We start from the raw sequence: 19,359 nt of genomic DNA on the forward strand, positions 1-19,359 counted from the left end.
TTAATCTGTTGCCTTCTGTATGACTTGGCTTCACACATGGAGACTTCCACAGCACAGGAAAAGCAAAATACCAAGTAAATGGGAGTAACAGAAAATGTCTTTTCCAAATGCAAATACCAGTCACTCCAGTGTCTGGCATTAGACAAATCTGTGGAGATGATAAATATTGTAATGGGCTTGTCCCCACAGCAGAATAAATGTCTAGCCTCAATTGTCTAAAGCTGATAAAAAAAGCAGACAGGCTGGTTGGTTTACAGTGTCATTGCAACCTGGACTCACCTATGGACTGGAATGAGTTGCTTTTCAAAGTGACATTCCGTTCTAGCTCCTTCTGTGATGTTCAGTTTATTTAACCCAGTTTAATCAATCTCAAAAATACACACAGTTTATTAGAGCTGTGTCACTATACCTCAAGCTGCAAGCAGTTAGTGTAACTCTACAGAGAAGCCAGTCATCCAAGCCCCAAAGCTCTCTATACCACATAAACCATACATCAAGCAAACCAGAAATTTTAGGCAATCAGATGTCTGGGACTTTGCAAGACGAAGCAGTCAAAAGGCATTACACAAGTCACTTAGGGATTAGTGCTACTACCGTTTAAAACCCTTTGCAAATGCCCATTTTCCACAGATTAGCTGCCTTTAGGCATCCTTTCCTCTGGGTAGATTATAAATTATTCCTGTGCAGCTGTAGGGACAGCCTGAGGATGCAGAAAAGCTAAGGTTGTACTTATGAGTATAAAGCTCAAAGAAAGGGGATACAGAAGATTGAACCTTAATTTTCTTCCACTTATTCCCCCCTGATCTGTGGGAAGGAGAGTTTGGACCTGTGTTCCACCACAGGAGACCCCATCACCATCCTCCAAATTAAAATGTCTCTCCTGCCACCCCTCCCCTCCCCACAGTGTCCCCTCTGTCCCACCACTTGTGTAGGACCCAAAGTGGTTGGTAGGAACAGAACAGGAACAGAACCCCGTGAGACTCCCAGGGGGTCTTCCCCCTGCAGCATTGGGGTTTGAGGGTCTGGCCTGGTGTTTTGTTACCCTACCTGATAAACATCTCTGGAAATGCACCATGGCTTCAGCATGAGCTGCAGGACCCTCAGGTTTCCAAAGCGGCAAGTCCTCAGAGCCCGGGACGTCAGGCTCCACACCAGGCTGTCCCAGCTGTAGAGCAGATCCTCAAAGCCAAAGAGCACAGCAGCCATGCCGGCACCCTGGGTGAATCACCCCAGATTCCCTGCTCGGAGGCAACCAGCTAATCCCAAGGCGCCTTATGAACTGCAAGGTTAAAGAGTCACTGAAATTTCCATCAAAGAAGGAGAACAAAAAGCAAGGGAAAAAAATAACCAAACCACCAAACCAAAACGGGCAACAAAAAGCAGCAGCCAAAATAAACTGTTTGGGGATGTGTCTTTTTCCCTTTGCATACGCCCTTCTGGATGTGGTTTCTCCCTCTGTGTATCTTCTCAAAGTGAGTCCTGCTGCACCCAAGCATGAGCAAGGAAGAGGTAAAAATACCTCCCCTGACTTAGGAAGGCATCTGCACATCCCTTGCAAAGGACTTCTTGGTAACGCTGCATCACTTCCCAGCTCTCCGCTGCAGACCCAAGAAGCAAACTCGGATCCAAAGTCATCACTTTGCATGCTCAGTCCTGGGACTCCATCCAGAGGGAAGAAAAAAGCCGCTCACTCTCCGTCTGCCAGCATTCCCAAGACATTCCACTGTTGGACTTAACTCTTTCAAACACTCCCAAAGAACATCTGAGAAGGCACTTCTGCCACATGTAACATTTCATCCTTTCGTTCCGTGTGTTAACTCACCATTGCACAGTTACACTCCAGTCTTTTTCCCACCCAGCTGTCTGTTCTGGAGCCTTTTTATGTTTTGGACTCATAACAGAACTTAATCTTTACACGAGAATTAGCCAACAGTCTGAAAAGCACCTTATTTACCCAGGGGGTGATATTTTGGAAAGTTAAATGGATTAAACAATGGCCTTTTAATATCAGTCTGATACAGTTGGTGCTGAGATATTTTTAACCCTTGGTGAGCTTGCCTTCATAAGGGTGGGTTTCATATGATCAAGGCCAGGAGAAAGTTCCAGAAGAGCTGGATGCCAAAATGCCCTTTTTGGTCTATGGATACAAAGATTCACTCCTGGTATTCCTTCCTAAAATAAGTATTGAGAAGACATCAGTTCCCTGCCTGTTTCCCTGCAGGAGCAGCTTGTCTGGGTGGAGACTTCAATGCTGTCAATATCTATGATGAGTTCAGCTGAGGGAACTGGTCCATTGAGGGTGAAAATACAACAGAAAGATGAGGATTTTGCAGTTCAGTTAAATCACCACAAAATCATGGAGTTAAGTTGCAAGACACTTTCCAAATAAATCTAATGAGTGCTACTTCCTATTTAATCACCAGGTAGAGAAACTGAAGTTGGAAGTATTTTTATCAAAGGCACAGTGCAAGCCAGTGCCCTTGGAGACAGCTGCCTGTCAGTGTTATTTTTCACTCATTTTACTCTCTCTTCAGAGGAACGTGTGCAAAAAGGCCACAGAATTTGGAGGGAGCAGACAGGAGTCAGCTGGAGAATGCCTACATGGAGGCACTTCCTCGGAGGCACTTTTTGGAGGGGTAGGCAGGACAGCTTGAGCTGAAATCATGAGGGACCTGCACACACTGAACTCCTAAAACTGCTGGTTTAGCAAAGGTGAGAAGGCATCATTTCCAAAAAGCCTCAATGTCTTCCCTGATTCAACTCCCTGGATAGGGAAGGAGCAGGAATATTAATATCTGCTTGATTTTCTGAATGGTCTGTCCCACCATGACCCCATCCATAATTTGTTCTTTGAGGACTGAAGGACACGAAGCGAGCTGTGCGTCACGATAACGGCACAAGGATGCTCGTCAGCTCATTGACAGGGCAGGTGGAGGGCCAGGAAAGTACAGCTGCAAAATTCATGTTCTCAGCCTAATTGCTTCTTCAGGACTTCGTTTTCAGAGTGGCTTCATAAAATATGGTAATAAAATCATAATAATGTTTCCTTTAAACTTGTTGGGAGCTATTCATTCTGCAAAGTGCAGTTTTCCTTCCTCCTCTCCCTGTCCCTGCCTGCTTTCTTGGTGTCGAGCCTTTGCTGTAGTCTCCCTATGCTCATTCTCTCTTGGTTATTTTCCTGCCTGTAAACTCAGTAACATACTGCTTCTGTTAGCAGCAATGTAGACAAGGGACCACAAACATCTCCATTATAAAGCCACATTTGGAAGAAAGGAATTTTATATATCTATATCTATATCTATCTATCTATCTATCTATATATATCTTACTTGACTAGACAATATTTGCCCCAGGCTACAGCCTGATACTTAAGATCTCTGCCTGGGAGCGCAAGAGAGGAAAAGAAAGAAATGTGTTTGATAAAGGAAAACAGAGGTGGGAAAAGAAACCACAGCAAGTGATTGCTCTGGGATGTGACCTAACTCCTTTGGTATTCTGGAAAGAGGAGAGGAGGGGAAATGGAGGATATACCGCAGTTTTAAAATTAGCTGCTCCATATGTGCATCAAGTCTTTCCTAACGGCTGAAAGGAGATTTTCGGCCCCTGTCCCAATTCAGTAATTACTCAACAGATGAGGGCAGCTCTGAAGGAGCCTTTTCACTTGGCTGATGACATAATCAGACTTTCTGAAAACAGTTCTCCAATGTATTTATTTAACTGATAGACTGGAGCAGTCTCCTTAGGAGTCACTTGAGTCTATAGAAGGCCCAGTGAACATTTCAGTGGATAGATTTACCTTCATGATTAGAGCAGATTGTCTGGTTTCCTGCAGAGGTTTTCCTGCTGACCAGACACAAAGTATTTTTTGAGAGGGTAAAAGCTGCCTGAGTACAGATTGCACACCCACCTTGCAGGACACAAGGGAATTGCAACCATGGAGGTTTCTTGGGCGAAGATAGCCCATCCTCTCTAGAGTCAAGGGATACTCTACCAAAAGAGCTCTTTTCAAGCAAGACACCACAGAATGTGCTCTTTCTTATCCAAAATGGTCAGAAAAGGTTATTGCAACAGGGAATGGCAGAAGAGAGGAGAAAAAATTATTGAGAATTGGCAGCTTGGCTCTTCCACTGGTGTACCATTTGAGCAATTTCTGTAAAATCATATTACAGTTTTATAAAACATGCTCAACTTCCCCTTCACTAAGGTAAATTAGGACAAAAAAAGCCCTTTGCACTCTACATAGATCTATAGAAATTTGCAGGTCTTTTCCTCTCTAATTATGTGCTGATTATTTCCCGCTGTTTCTGAGAAAATGTCAGCCAAAACATTTACTATGAAACCTCCCACATTTTACTGACAGTCCAAAGGCTGTTACTAGGTTATAAAAATAGCTCCTTACTTCCCTTGAAAAAAAGGCAAAAAACCAACCCCCCTTGAGCTGCTGTGTTGTTTCATGGGACTGTCACTGGGACTTGAAGGCTGGGGGTGGATTTCCCATCCCAAGCCCTGCAGGCATCTCCTCCTCTCTGCAGACCCTGCAAATCCCTGCCGTGCACTGGTGTAGGTGGGTGCTGCCTGCACCAGGAGCTTGAGAGACAGGTCCATGTTCACCTTTGTATATTCTGGCCTTGGAAAGAGCAGTTCAGTATCTCTCTCCAACAGGCTCTAGAGTAAACCTCTACCCACCACTTTCTGATGGGTGTGGATGTGTTTGGTTGAAAGAAGGACGTGCCGGGTGGGAGGCAGTTTCCTTTGGCTTGCTGTAGACATACCAGAAACATCCTGTTTCTGCTCCACACATGGCCCCAGTCCCTGCAGCTCCAGCCCAATGTGGTCTTTTAGGTTCTATTTCAAATTCATGGCCCTTTTTAATCTTTATTTCTCTACAATGTAAAGAGGATTAATGTTGTCAGAGCTTTGTGCCCAGAGTTCCCTTTCGTGTCACAGCTTCATGCTTTCTTATGATGGAGATGCTTTCTTGAGATATTTAACTAGTTGCAATTTTCTCCTTGTGCCTTAATGGCACATCATTGTCGTGTGTGATATGATGGGAACAGTTAAGGGATGTCCCACTGCCAAGTTATCAAACACATGGATAAGGAGCCACCCTTCTCCCTTCATATGTACCCAGGCAGAGCCAGGGCACTCGGTGGGGACTTGCAGCAGTGACCTCTCTCCTGTAGCTGCACTGAACCACAGAGTTCCAAGATTTCCAAATGGTCCTTGTGCACCAGATCCACTTGAGAACCTGAGCCTCTGAGTGCCCTATTTCCACCCAAGTCAAGGTGCTGTCATTCCTCATGCTGACTCATCTGGGCTTCTCTGTCTTTCCCCTGACATGTGACCTTGCTGCCATCCAAGGAGGGATCATGGAGGGTTTCTGTCTGTTCAGCAGGAGCTTCCCAGAGTGCAAGGACTGCATACTATTAGCTCTATTTCTTGTATTTTTGTGCTTTGTCTATATAATGAAAGCTTTGAGGGAAGGGTTTAGAAGGAACTGGGAATGGCATTTGAGTTGAAGAAGCAAATCCTGAGACCTTGAGGTCTATTATACAGCATATATGCTCTAGGCAAAGGAAACTCACCCCCAAATCTAAGAGGAGTGAAAATAAAGTGTAGATGTCCACACTGGATCTGCTGAGAGCTTTGATCAGCTAACAGTTGGCTCTGCATTAATTTTGGATTGCTAAAAGATTGTGACCTCAGTCTGGCTGGGCCACGACATCTGGACAGTGATCATGCCTGAACCTTTACAGACTTGAAGAGGAGTCACCAACACCCCTAGGTCACCTCTCTGGGACTGTTAGACAAGAAGTTTTTCTTGGAAGCATCAGCCCAGAGATATGCTGCCCCATGCAAACATGATGCCTGTGCCTGCACTGCTTCAGTTACCTCCTAACTCTCACCTTCCACATGCTTCCAAAACCACAGATATGAACAGTCTCCCTGTGGCCCTCTTGATCTGCCACCACTGACAGCCCTAAAACTTTCCTGCAGAGAAAATTCAAGAAACTGAAGACTTCCCTGCTGGTTGCATTTTAGGACGAAGATTATGAGTCAGAAATCCTGGCCAATTTCCTCAAGATGTTCTCACGAGTCCATATGGCCTAAAATGTTCCATAATGAAATGAACTGCTGCTTCACAGTAATAACAGAATGAAAATTTACTATTCCAGTCATCCACCTTGATCATAACATTTCTAAAGCTCTTTGAAAATGTAAAGTGCTCTGGTAGTGCTAAATATTATCATTATGCCAACAGCAGCTCCTTCTGCGTAAGGCTGTTCGTATCCTCACTCCAGAGAGATTTTTATTGACTGGCAGAGGAGAGTATGTCATCTCCTCAAATAATACACATTTCATTTCCTAAAGTAACTTGTGTTAGTGATTTCACAAGGTTTAAAAGTAGGTGAATCCTATAAAGCAGGGCTTGTACTTGTCCCTAATATTCCACCAGCCGAAGTGATTTTCACTTCTACTATGCAGAAACGTGAAAGAGATTGTGCAGAGATTTGCTATTCAATCCTCTTTCTCCATGGATGCCATGGTGAATGAGTCTGCAGGAGGGGATGTAGGTCAGGACAATGTATTAAGGAAATAGTGCAGAACAGCTGCAGAAAGTGAATGGTGAGATCTTAAATACGATTATTCACTTTGGAAACCCAAGCTTATGATTAACTCTGATCCCGCTGGGCACTGTAACGTCCTGTGACCGGGCTCTCCAATGAAAGCAGCACATGCTTGCACATGCCCATCACCACAAGGTTCATCTTCACCCTGCTCTCTGCTATTATGTGCAGAAATGCCCGGGAGAATTATTTTTGGCCAGAAGAAAACAGAAAAAATCACAGCCTGCTTGTGAGGCATGTATGAACAGGAAACAACCTAGAGCTCACCCAGCAGCTGAGCTGTTTTCCTTCCATGTTATTCACCAATGTCTAAAATAGCCTCTGACAAGGTTCAGGGGTGAAACAACATGAGCCTGAGACAAACCTGTGTCTGAATCTCAAACTGCAGATTGAACATGCCTGACTGCTCACAGAAGAAGTCACACACTTGTGCAGTTACACCCTTCTTGTTTCAAGCTTTTGCTTATTCCTTTGGTGACTGGAGCAAGTGTTTGCCTTTGGGGACCAGAATTAGATGATCACTAATGTCCCTTCCAACCCAAACCTTTCTATGATTCTTTATGAGAGGTTCCCCTGTTATGTATGTGTTCATATAATTTTGAATTATATATTTATCTTGTGCTCCCCACCCTTTATCAGGTGATGGTCAAGCTGTCCCAATGGCCTTGGCTGAGGGCTGTGGTTTGGAGGACACACATTTTCATGTTGCAGGTGTCCCTTAACTGGCAGTATTTGCCTGGGAGAGGAGACAAATCTGGTACCTCATGAACAGGCAGTCTGTAGTTCTGCCCTATGGCATGGTGGATAATTTAATGAAGGGCAGCCTTGCTGTCCATGCAAAACAAGCCTACACAGAGCACAAATGGCCCATTGCAGCAGAACATTTTCTTACAACTTATCCTGCAGATATATTTAAGTATCTGCCTGATTCAGACCCAGTGGTAACACTCGCTGCTTTCAATGACTGATACAAAGTCCTTTCTGTTCACAAACAAGGGTGAGCATTTCATTAAAAAGAAAGAGGGCAAAGGGAACATATTTTAGAAACTCAGTGGTCCAGATTTCTCATGTTTGATCTTGCTTATGGGTTGGAAAGTCTGTTCCAGCCTAAAATAAAGAATGTATACTTAATTTATTCCAAAGCTCCTTTTAAAAAATCATTACTAGTAAATAATGATATTGCAGATTAGGATGTAATTGTCACTGGACAGAGAGGAAGATAAGCAGGTCAAATATAACCTTCAGAGTGAAAATGAGGAGGGATCTGGTCCTATTCCAGAAAAGTCATCCTTTTCTTGAACAGCATTAAAAGAGTCACATAGCTTTATGGGTCTCCATTTCCTCAATAGATTAATTCACTGACATTTGTCAGGTGACCTGAAGTCTCAGGGGAACTGTTTCACATTAAAAAGTAAATAAGTATTCTAGAAAGCCAACTGGTCATGTTCCACAGAGTTATGCAACAAAAAGCAGAAATACTTAAGATATCTTGGGTCGATAATGTACCCTCTATGTTGAAAGCTCCTACACTGATTAGCAAAATGAGCATAACTATGGGTAAATAAATGTTCCCTGAGGTGAAGATTGGATATATATGTGTGTGCTCCCTGTGGGAATAGTGCTGTACACATCCAGGCAATGCTAAGTGTGTGTAGGGAGGCTGCCATGGAGGAAGGGGATGTCCCAGACTGAGCCACGCTGGGCTGCTAAAACCACAAAGCCCTGTGTGTGCACACGCTTGCACACTCACTCACAGCATCTGCACTGGGGCTGGATCACATGGGGCTCCTGGGTTGTTTCTGTTACCACAGCACAATTAATCTGCAGATGGGAAATGCAGGAGTCAACAGAGGGTGATTTCTGTATGGCAGCACATCTTCATGCTGAGAACATCTCCCCAGCTGGGACCAGTTAGACCTTCTCAGTAGAGCGTAAGAGCTGACCTCTACCCTGTTTGCTCCTGAAACGCAGACCCCTGTGGCTCCTGCTAATGGAAAATCTCCATTTGTTGTAGGACAGTGCTGGATCCATGCCATCTGCAGTGATAATGCATGCACAGTTGACAGAAGAGGATAACTTGCACTTCTGTTGCTGGTTGGCTTAAAACCCTGAGCAAACATCAGCTTCTATTGCTTCATGATGCACTGGGAGATTTGTACTGTTGAGCTGCTACCAGGGCTCTGATAAACAGGTACAAGGGGGTTGAAGTGCCTGTGTGGGACAGCCAGTCTCAGAGGCTGGCAGTCCTGGCTTTCCTTTTCTCTGGTTGCTTTCTAAAGCTGCTATCCCACCAGCATTTCCAGATGGGGTACTGAGTTTCAGGAGGTATAAATAGTAGCCCAGACTCCTGCAGAGGTGGAGAGAAGTTAATCAAACCCTCTCATGCTCTGTATTCCAACCTGATGGTTTGCCATGGGGGATCCTAACTCACTGTCTGGCTTGTTTGCTCATACTTCCTGAAAAGAGGATAAAATAGATCGAAAGCTGCTGGATCGAAGAAGCAAGTCAGTCATTTCATTGTCTCTATGGACAGAGCAGACTGAAGCTGTTCAGAACCTAAAACAAAGAGGATTTACGCTCTTGATTTAGAAATTTATGACTCATTCCCACTTTGGCTGTTAGAAGAGGCTGTCATTTCCCCTGCCCCCAAAACATCCATGACATAAAAAATAAAACCCATAAGCTCTTTGCTGTTCTTATCTTGATGCACAAAGAATTCAAATGTTCACTGTTGCTATCTGGAGCTCGACTTCCTGTTATTAAGAAGGACATCCTAGTATTTAAGAACATAGATTTTTATTTTTTTCCCCTTCTTCAAGACAGGCAGAAAGTCTAATGATTCTGGGGCTTGTTTCCTGCTTGTAATTAAGTAGGTCACAGCTGCAAAGCAAGAGAACAAGAAAATATTCAGATCACACAAAGCCAAAAGCTTTGCAGCCAAATCACTTGCAGCTGAAGGATATAGCAGATTTTCTTTTTAAAAAGAAGTCTTGAGTCTAAGGAAAACAACTATAGGAACTTTTAGGAGAATGATGAACTTGGAAGTTCTGCCCAAGCGCCACAGTAGCTCAGAAAAAAAGGAGTGATCAAAACCCAGCTAATGTTGTTCACAAGTTGAATAGCCTTATGTGGTTGCAATAAATTCACTGCTTCACTGCTTAGAGCCATATATTCTATCCATGCCATCCACTTTGAACCACATGCAAGATTGCCCTCATTTCTTCTGGGCAATTTCCACCAGGCCCTCCCTGTCAGCCTGGAATGCCACACCATGTCCTCTCCTGTAGGTCCCACACACCCTCCCCAACTCCAGATGCAGCTCAGACACAGCATGATCTCTACCCAGACATGAAGATCCCATGGGACTGAAGGTCTTTTGATCTGCACTCATGATTTTTGTTGTTGTGTTGTCCTGTTTTGGCTCCCACTCCACCTCTGTCTAGGACAGAGAGCTGCCCTTGGTCCCTGCGCCACTGCCTTCACCCCACAGACAGTACCAGTGGTGCATGGTCCATTGCCCTTGATAAGCCATGCACATGTGGGTTGAGGAACCCCCTCTGAAGGGCTCTGAGAGTGGTGGTTCAGCCTTATCATGGACAGGCATCAATTGACAAAGCCATGTCACAGCTTTGAAAAGCCAGGGAAAACTTCCTTCATAGACCGAGGTGCTAGTGAGAGCCAGGCACTTAAAGACAAAGTTGGTCCTAATTTGCCTCATTTGGTTTATTTCAGGATTCAGAAGGAGCATAAATGACTGCACATTTCTGTTGAGGTGCTTCTGCCTAGATCTCAGTATAAACGCTCCTCCAAACCATTGCTCCACCAAGAAGAGGGGACAGAGAGCAGCAATCACCCTCACCTTTCCCAGGTACAGTACCTGGGACTATTCTGCTCCATCGTGGAAAGGAGATGAAAAAGGATACTCAGCTATGAGAACAGCCTTATTAAGTGTCTGCCTTGGTCTAAAGAGCCATGGAGATGTGTCCCAAATGCATCACTGCTGTAACAATGGGGCTCTTATTCTGTGCAGTGAGAGAAATGGTCTTTGGGAAGATTTATGTCTGAAGCCCACCAAAATCAACACTGAAGGCAGCAGTCAGACAAGAATCACTGCCTTGGCAGGGAACACCCACTGTGAATCTGTTTGATTTCAAAATAGTGTGTTTGGTTTTGTCAGAGAGTGATTCAGATATGGGTAAAATAGCTAGAATGAAAGTTTATTTCTGCTTCTATAAAAATGTGATCAAGAGAGACATAAATCTCTGCCATTATAAATTGGTGATGACCTAATGTTTATTCAAGCTCTGATTGGGAAACTTGTCATGGGAAAGAAAAGCCCATGTAGATGGTATTCTGGGCTCTGTCCCTGTGTGACCAGATGTAGTCAGTTCATTCCAGGATAAGAGAATGTGGACCTTTTTATGTTGGTATTTCTTGGGTTTTCAAGCTAGGAACCAGGAGGGAGAGTTGGTGAGTGCCTCCCCAGTGGGCAATCGTTATGAAACAGAAACAGCAGAAGGTTTCTCAAAGGCTGGTGCCCAGGGAATTTGAGGTCAGGCCTGCAGTCTCTCCTTGCAAAGCACTGACCTCAAGGGAGAGGGGCTGAGTGCAAGACTGAGGCGGTAGATACCCTGGGCTGCACAAGATGCCTGATCCATCTTCACGTGATTCAGGGTGTCTGGATTTGTGGGTTTCCATCTGCAGTGTCTCTAAGAGGCAGTGATTTCAGAACCGTGTTGCTCCCTTCCCTCTAAAATGGGGTTCTTTCGCCCTGAGTCCCTTACACAGAGGATTCCTGGGGAAAAAGGTGCTGATTTCAGAGAAAACACTAGTGCTGGGGGCTATAAGGGATGTTCAGAGACCCCAAGGTATCTCTTGGCCTTTGCAGGAAAACATTTCTGCTGCCTACACCCTTGTCCTAGATCTTTCAGCAATTTCCCTCCCAGTCTAGGGTGGATAACAGCGTTCATGGATTAGTATGAAACAAAGCTCACGAATGAAAAGCTTTCAAAATACTTCTGTGACCGAGAGCCTGGCCAGCACCACAAAGTCTGCTGTGACTGATTGTCAGGAAAAGGGGGCTAGGTCATCCACTGGCATCAGCCTAATTGTCTTTCCCCTGACACCATTCTCCAGAAGCTGGAGGTTGGCCCCAAGGCCACTTTAAACTGCTCTCCAGTGACTGATTGGATACATTGGAACGCACTAACATAACTGTGCTTTTAAAAATCAACGTCCTCTGGTTTTATGACCCTTCTTGGCCAAGTTCCCACTTGCTGTAACTGAAGCAAACCCTGTTTGCTTCAGTTACAGCAAGTATTTCTCCTGCAGGAAACTGCCACTATTGGTGCATTTGAAAGTTTACGGGAGGATACACAATGGCTGCATTACAACAAAGTCCAGGATGGAAAAAGGAAGCTTTCCAACATTTCAGAGTGGAAATTATGAAAATTAGAAAGCCTCCTCCCAGTCTCTGGTGTGGTTTGCAGGCATGAGTTGGGTGGAGAGATGCTGGAGAGGGAGGAAGGGGATGTGGATCTGCACTTCCAGCTAATGGGAACACTGGGGTTTGATCCTGCATCAAACACTCCCAGATTTGCAGGCTGTTGGCAGTTCACCTTGGCTTTTACCCTGAAAGCATCTTGGCTGCCAATTGGGAGCAATGGCACTGCCTGGGTCTTGCAGAGGTCTGCAGAGGGTCGGTGTCTGTGGAGCCTTGTAATATATAAAGTCCAATACATTATAAGGAATAATTTTAAGTTGTAGTGTAGGATTGCCAAATTCCCCTCTTGCAATAGCCTGTTTATCATATTGGCCTTGACAGATTTTCTTGGATGGTGTTTTCAAATATTGGGAACTCCAGGCTCTGCCCTCAGGCAACAGTAACAGCTTTGAAGTCAGCTCCGAGGAAAGGAGAGACTGCGAAACATTGGCGATTCACTTTTCTTGTTCTTTTGTGAAAATCTGGATCTTTAATGAGGGTAAACTACCTGTAGGGTTTTAACCTTGATCATCTTCCTCCCCCTGTCTGCAGGTGCATTAAGAGAAGACTGAAAGACAGAAAGTTACTTGTTGCCGAACCCATTCAGCTTCCTAAGGTGCTCCAAAGCATCATGGATAATATTACAACCCATGCAGAACAAGCCTTGTGGTAAGAGATGTACTGTGCCTATGGAATCTATAGCAAATGAGTTAACAAAAGCAAGATGTTGGAGAGCTTTTCTGGATTACTGTGGAGGACAAAAAGGACATTGGCATTCTCCACTCTGAATAGTGACAATTTCTCATGGATCACATTGATCGGGGGGGGGTCACTGACCTGTGCTCTTCCCCTGAGCTTCTGACAGTGCTCTTACCCAGGCAAACCTCAGCATCTTTTTCAGATAGAGTAAATATATGGGTATTTGTGCAGAGAAACTGACATGAGACACACATCTCTTTGAATGTCAAATTAAACCTATCCTGCAGAGAAGGATAGGCATTTGGAGAGGGTACAAGTATAGGATCCAGTCCCTTTCATACCTCCGTAGATGCCCTGTTCTCAGGTGAGGTATCTGGCCTGTTATCAAGCCACTGGCACAGACTCAGTTATCTGCTTCTGGTACCCACAGCCTGAAAGCATCTAAATATGGGACACTATTCCAGAATATGGTCGTGTATCTGTCCTTCAGAGCAGGTTCAGACATTCCCTCAGGCTCACGGGAGACAGATGTCTCCAAAAGAAACAGTGAGCACCACGAGCCCCCGCACCAAAAACTCAAACACAGAATATCTTAAAATTGAACAACTGTTTCTGTAGACACAGCCTCAAGGACACAGAGACTTGGCTGGAGCACAGGGCTCTGCTGCTTGGCACCTGCCTTGCATCTACTGGAGTCATACATGTAGAGTCACAGAATCATTAAGATTGGAAAAGACCTCTAAGATCATCAAGCTTAAGTGTTAACCCAGAACCACCGTGTTTGCCACAAAACCATGTCCCCAAGTGCCAAATCCACAAGACTTTTGAACACTTCCAGGGATTGTGATTCTACCACTTCCCTGAGTAGCTTGTTCCAATGCCTGACCAACCTTTTGGGGAAGAACTTTTTCCTAGCATCCAGTCTAAACCTACCCTGGTTCAACTTGGGGGACAATGCCTTTGAAGATATTGGGACGAGTTGTCACCAGAAGACACATATTGCTCTCTTTTCTTTGAGTAATGAAGAGTCCTAAAACAGTAATAAAAATTATTATGATGAACTTGTAAACATAGGCTGGCTGAAGGTACAATTGGATGGAAGCCAACATGAGGAACACACACTAGTAAAGACACCAACCCCTACCTTTAATCTCTCTTAGTTGAATTTCTCCAAAACACGTCTCATCTCATCACTCCTCTGTTGGGAGCTGGCAGGGTGGAAACTCCCTGTGGCAGGAACTTTTGAGTTAAGGCTGATTTGATTCACTCTTGCAGGGATTTCTATTCTGAACTAAAACAGTAAAACTGCAAAATGGTACTTGTTCTGCACATAGATCCCCAAAGGGTAGATGCTTAGTGCCCCAACATTAATTGCAGGTTATCAGTCCTTAGCTATTTCACACAGAGTTTACCTAATCTGTGTTGATGCAAAACTTGGAGAGAAAGTAGATACCCGTGGTCCCACCCCATCAAGATTGGTGGTTTTTACAGAGGGAGTACTGGAAACTAAAATGATTTTCAACCTTAATTAAGAAGCTTGCTCACTTATTTTAAAGCATGCACAACCCTAATTGCACCTTCTAAATATATTCCAGAAATACAGCTGGTTTGTAGAGTGTGTGCGGGTGACTAAATGGCGTCATTTGCAGTCCATTGTCTTTCCTGAAGCTTTTCATGTGCAATCTTTGGGAAGCAGAGACTAATTGTACTTCTTGCCTATGCAATTTGGAGAGCGTGAAACTTTGGTCCCAACAAAAAAACCAATTAAAATGTAAGAATCATTCACATCCATTTTCTTGTGGGATGAAAAATCACCATTTCTTTCAAGCCATTAGAAATGACTGAGACAATGAGGATAATATATACTTCACCAGGAAATAAACCAAGCTCAGACGGAAAGTTTGGCCACGAGTTTGGAAATGTGTTTGAAATCTCAATCCAACTTTCTGAACTTGAGTCAGCAAAATAGGAACTGTGTGACTGACTACCTACACAACAGATTCCCTTTTGGTCAGAACAGCCTTTTCCATGATTTCCACCAGGCTGGCTGGTGGGGCCCTGGTGCTTGTGAGCTTCACTGAAGTCACTTCTGGTGTTTAACAGGCTTGTGTTGGTGTCTGGTCTGCCTCAAAGAAGGCTTTAGAGTGAAAATGGAAAAAATCTATGAAGTGTAAATTTGCTGCTCACCCACTGTTTCGTTTTGATTTTTTTTTCAAACACTGACATTATCCCGACTTAAATGGATGAAAAGATTGATCAAGAAATTAAGAACTAGAAAAAGGCACGTGCTATACTTTGCACTTCTTGACGTCTGAAGATGCTGTCAGTTCAGGAAATTGTTGAAGCAACATTCAATCAATCTCCTGTACCGATCAGGAACTGATAAAGTCTGAAGACTTTCTATGTCTGGATTTTAAAACCCACCTGAAGGCATGTCTAAGCCCTTCCAGGGATAAGTCTTGGCTAGAAGATAAGTTAGGACTAGGACTTTAGGTTGGGACAGGTTGGAAGGTATTTCAAACACCCAAACTGCCACTTTGCATTATCTATCACTGGCTGACCTTGCAAGAAACGCAACCTCTGAACTGAAAAGCCCTTCCAGGAGCCTCCACTTTAGAGTGGTAAGTTTTTGCCTTCTGGGCTATGGAGGGAAACTAAACCTGATACTAAACCATCACAACTCCTGAGTTTGGGGCTGCTGCTGGGCATGTGATCATGGTACCAGCTACCTGAAAAAGCCCTTTGATCAGGCTTATTGGCCAAAAGGATCCATGAACCAGAGGAGCCTTTTCATGCCCCTAAATTTTTATTACTGGATTCACAAGATTCCCCCCTTCCCTTCACCCGAATGCAAAGCATTTGGCTCATTTCTCTCTCTCCCAGCCTCTGTCCCTGGGGAAGCTCTGCCCTTGCTTTGCTCCCTGGCCTTTCTGCTCCAGTGTTTGGCCAATGTGCAGATGACAAATGCCAATTTGCAATGAAAAAAGCTTTTAATTTTCTCATCAAAATAAGAATCTGAAGTGCTGGAAATTTCAAAGCAGAGCCTCTGCTCGTGAGGTCTCCAGGCTTTGAGAGCGCTCGATAATTCAGTTAAGCTCCAACCATTTGAAAGCCAATTTGAGCAGTATCCTGGTTCCAAATTCTTCAGAGTTCACCAGTCACTATCCATTAGCCTCTGCCATGCTCTTACCTCTTGTACTGTTAACCTGCATGCATTTGGGGGGCATGAAGTCTGGCACAGCTCCTGATCCGTTTCACAGAGAAGTCTGTTTTGATTTGTTACACCTTTTAGAAGTGTCACTAAGTATTATAACTTCTAGACACCTGAGAGGTGCACTAAGCATTTATCTGTCTAGGTAGAGTTCAAATTAAACCAATTCCTCCAAAATACTTGTGAACAGGTCAGAAGAGATAAAGCAGATGAAGCAGATAAAATTGATGTTTCGGCAGTCACAAGTGATTATATCAGAGCATTACACAGGTGACAGCTTTGCTACTTAAGATTAGCCTTTTAATAATTTTTTTTTTATTTGGATGCAATTATTTGTCTATAGGGACAGTGAATAATTTTTCATCACCTTGAGACTTGAGTAACTTCGAGAAAACAGCTAAGACAACAGGAATTCCTTGCTTCAAGGTCTTTCTTCTGTCTTTGGCAACTTCTGCACTCAAGTATCTACTGTTTGTTTGTTATCTATGATATCTGAGTAACTCTGCTGTCACCTTGGCAGTCTATCAGATTAGTAGTGATGCTGTCAAGGTAAGAGACCTGTCCAAAAACTGTCAGTGAAGGTGCTAAGCAAAGGGCTGCAGGACCTGCATGCCAGTGTAAGAGATTTCAAGGAAATAGCGTGAACTGGAAAGATCAACTTCCCTTGGAGCACTTGCTCAGTCATGGTGTCAGAGTGAGTGCTCACACTATCGCTCACAGAGTTTGCACGAAGGGTTCCACGGGCCAGGATCACTCTGCCATGGATGCTGCAAGGTCTGTCTGTTCCACCCCATTGGACCCTGTAGCCCTCAGTGTGAGAGGTTTCCCACCACTCTGCTCTTGAATCCATGCTGGAAAAATTGTTAGTAACAAGCTGAATGCTGAATTATGCTTTGTCTACTAGAGAAAGAAAATCAGTAGCTCAGAATAATGAAAGTGCTGGTAGGTTTGTACAGTAGCAAGACATATTGGAACTCTTTTGCTGGGTTCGCTTGGAGGCAATCTCCTCTCCTGCCAAAAGCAAAGGTCGCCATAAGCTGCAGAGTAGCGTGGGAAAACCTGCTTCAGACTTGGCCTGCAGAGCAGAAAGACTGACTTTTTCTTCAGCCCTGGGTTCTCTCTTCTCAAGAGAAATTTATTTATAGGAGGAATGACGTTTCCTGCTGCATTCTTAACGTGCTTGCAGCTTGGGATAAGAACATGGGAGCTTTGTCTTCTGCCATCTGTTTTCTATGGCAATAAATATCCATTTACGGATTTATCTCTGCCTGGTGTGTTTTAAAGTCATGATACAAGTGAGTGTTCATGGATATCCATTCAGAGAGGAAGTGTCATAGGTAAATAGCAGTCCCAGCTCCGTGCTAGTAGAGATTTACATTTGTGTCATGGACAGTGGAGCTGTGGCATGGGGCTTTGGCTGCATTTTTTAATCTTACCATCTTTGGAAGCACAAGAAATAAAAAAGCAATCTGGACTAAATTCCTGCTGAGCTGCAAGCATCCACTGACACAACTGGGCACAAGGCCTTTAATTTACCATAGCTGAGGACTGGGACCTAAAGCTGGGGCACAAACTGCAAAACCCAATTTAAAATGGCTTTTCCAGCCAGACCTCTCCCAGCTTGATTAGTTTCTTACAGCACTTCATTTCACCTGGAGATGGCCTTCCTTTTTACACTGTCTCTGTAGTGCCGGGCTTTGAGCCTCAAAGGCAGAAGAGAGGGCAGACTTTTTCCTTTTTAATACAAGAAAGCTGCATGCTTTCTGTGGGCTTTCTAACTCAAAAAAACAATGCCTTGTGTTTGTGGTGAGAAACATTCCTGTGGCTGGAAAATAGCCAGTGAGGTCTTGAGAGAAGGAATAAATTGTGCTCTTCCTTACCAGTGCCTTGAAACAGCAAAAAGAGATCTCTGGATGGTGCTAGGCATTTGTTAGACATTAGCAGGACTCTATTCATCTTCCTCTCGCACACATCCACAGCACATGGATATAATAAACGTAGCTGGGAGGCATAAACCGTCTGACATCAATAACGCAAAGGGAGAAGGGACTGCGTGTTTAACATGCTGCGGGAAGAAGACCCAGAGAAGGAAGATCTGGTGGGGAGGGCTCTGTGTTGAGAAATGCTGTGTTATGGATGGGATTCACGTCTCGTAGGGCTTTTTTGGGGGGGTACTCTTCTGACCAAGGTGTATCTGCTGGTTAAAGTAGAGCTGGCTGCAGTTTAAGGGGGTATTAAATCAGTCAAATGTGAGTTCAGGGCACCTCCTTTTCATCCCCACACAGTATTTTACTGCCTTTGCAGTGATCTCAAACGTCACCCCAAGTGCTGGTCAGGATGGAAACATCTCATAGACATTGGCATTGAATTAGATGAACCCAACTCATGCCTCAGTTCTGGCATCAGCTCCCGGTGTGCCCTGTGGCGCAAAGCACAAAGCTTAATTCTGCCTCAGCTGACATGTCTGGTGGTCTCTGTGTCATACCTACTAATATTTAGCACTGCCCTTTTTCTCTTTGTAGCCTTTGTAAAGCCCTATCTTCTTCTGGGTGTGTGCCGTGCATTGCACAGATCTCACATCTCAGTCTTTGCATGTGAAACCTGCTCACTCAGGACTGTATTTCAGGCTCTTTCACTGCTGCAGTGGGATTTTGTGGACTGAGCTTAGAAACAGATTTTGTGTGGCTTCAGGACCCTAAGTGCAGGGGATCTGCCCTGCCAGCTCTAGCTGGTGGGGGGCAGGTTCCAGGCAGAGAGAACACCATTCATCCTTCAGCCAGGCTGACCACAGCCTCATGGGTCAAATGCCTGATGGGGCACTTATGTGATGAGGCAGAGAGAATACCAGAAAAGACAGGACAAAAAAGAAGTGGTTGCAAAAGCCATCCCATCAAATTCTCTGGCAACCCTCACAGCAAGGCTCCAGCATTCGCCTGAGAAGCCTAAACTACCCCAACCTTAGGTCAAGAAGTGGGAAGGAGAGAAATAAACTGTGGATGTGAGTGAAAATAAAACAACACAACCACCCTGACAGTGTCACTTGGGCTGTGTGTGGAGCTGTTAAGTCTGTACACACTGCTAAGGCCCCTGCAGCGCTGGTCATCCTTATGCAGCTGTTCTTGCCTCCTATATAAATACTAACATTCTCTAACACCTTCTTCTGAAGGCATTTCTGTGCTCTGCCCTACTCCCTGCCATGGGGTAATATCCTGGAAACACCCTATGAGGGTGCTGCTGGTTTTTACACCTCTCCATCACATGGAGTAATGCACAGAGCAAAGCAAAGACTCAGGCAGCTGTTGCTCAGGCAGGTCAGTATGGATAACATATTTCCAAAG

The 19,359-nt window shown here is 44.5% G+C and overlaps 1 protein-coding gene across 8 annotated transcripts in view; it reads right to left on the bottom strand.

Moving 5' to 3' along the window:
• The window catches only part of FRMD4A (FERM domain containing 4A), a 359,217-nt gene that overhangs the window by 176,002 nt on the left and 163,856 nt on the right, over positions 1-19,359 (bottom strand). The window contains exon 1 of one of the 8 annotated variants that reach the window (XM_039570491.1): positions 1,048-1,593. The exons of 6 other annotated variants lie outside the window; for them this stretch is intronic. In XM_039570491.1, the coding sequence (XP_039426425.1) occupies positions 1,048-1,206 (159 nt within the window). In that variant the 5' untranslated portion in view covers positions 1,207-1,593. Of the gene's footprint in view, positions 1-1,047; positions 1,594-19,359 lie in introns of those variants that run through there. One more of the 8 variants, XM_039570490.1, reaches the window with a different exon arrangement.

This window comes from Corvus cornix, chromosome 1A, assembly GCF_000738735.6.
Source record: "Corvus cornix cornix isolate S_Up_H32 chromosome 1A, ASM73873v5, whole genome shotgun sequence".
Lineage (NCBI taxonomy): Eukaryota > Metazoa > Chordata > Aves > Passeriformes > Corvidae > Corvus > Corvus cornix.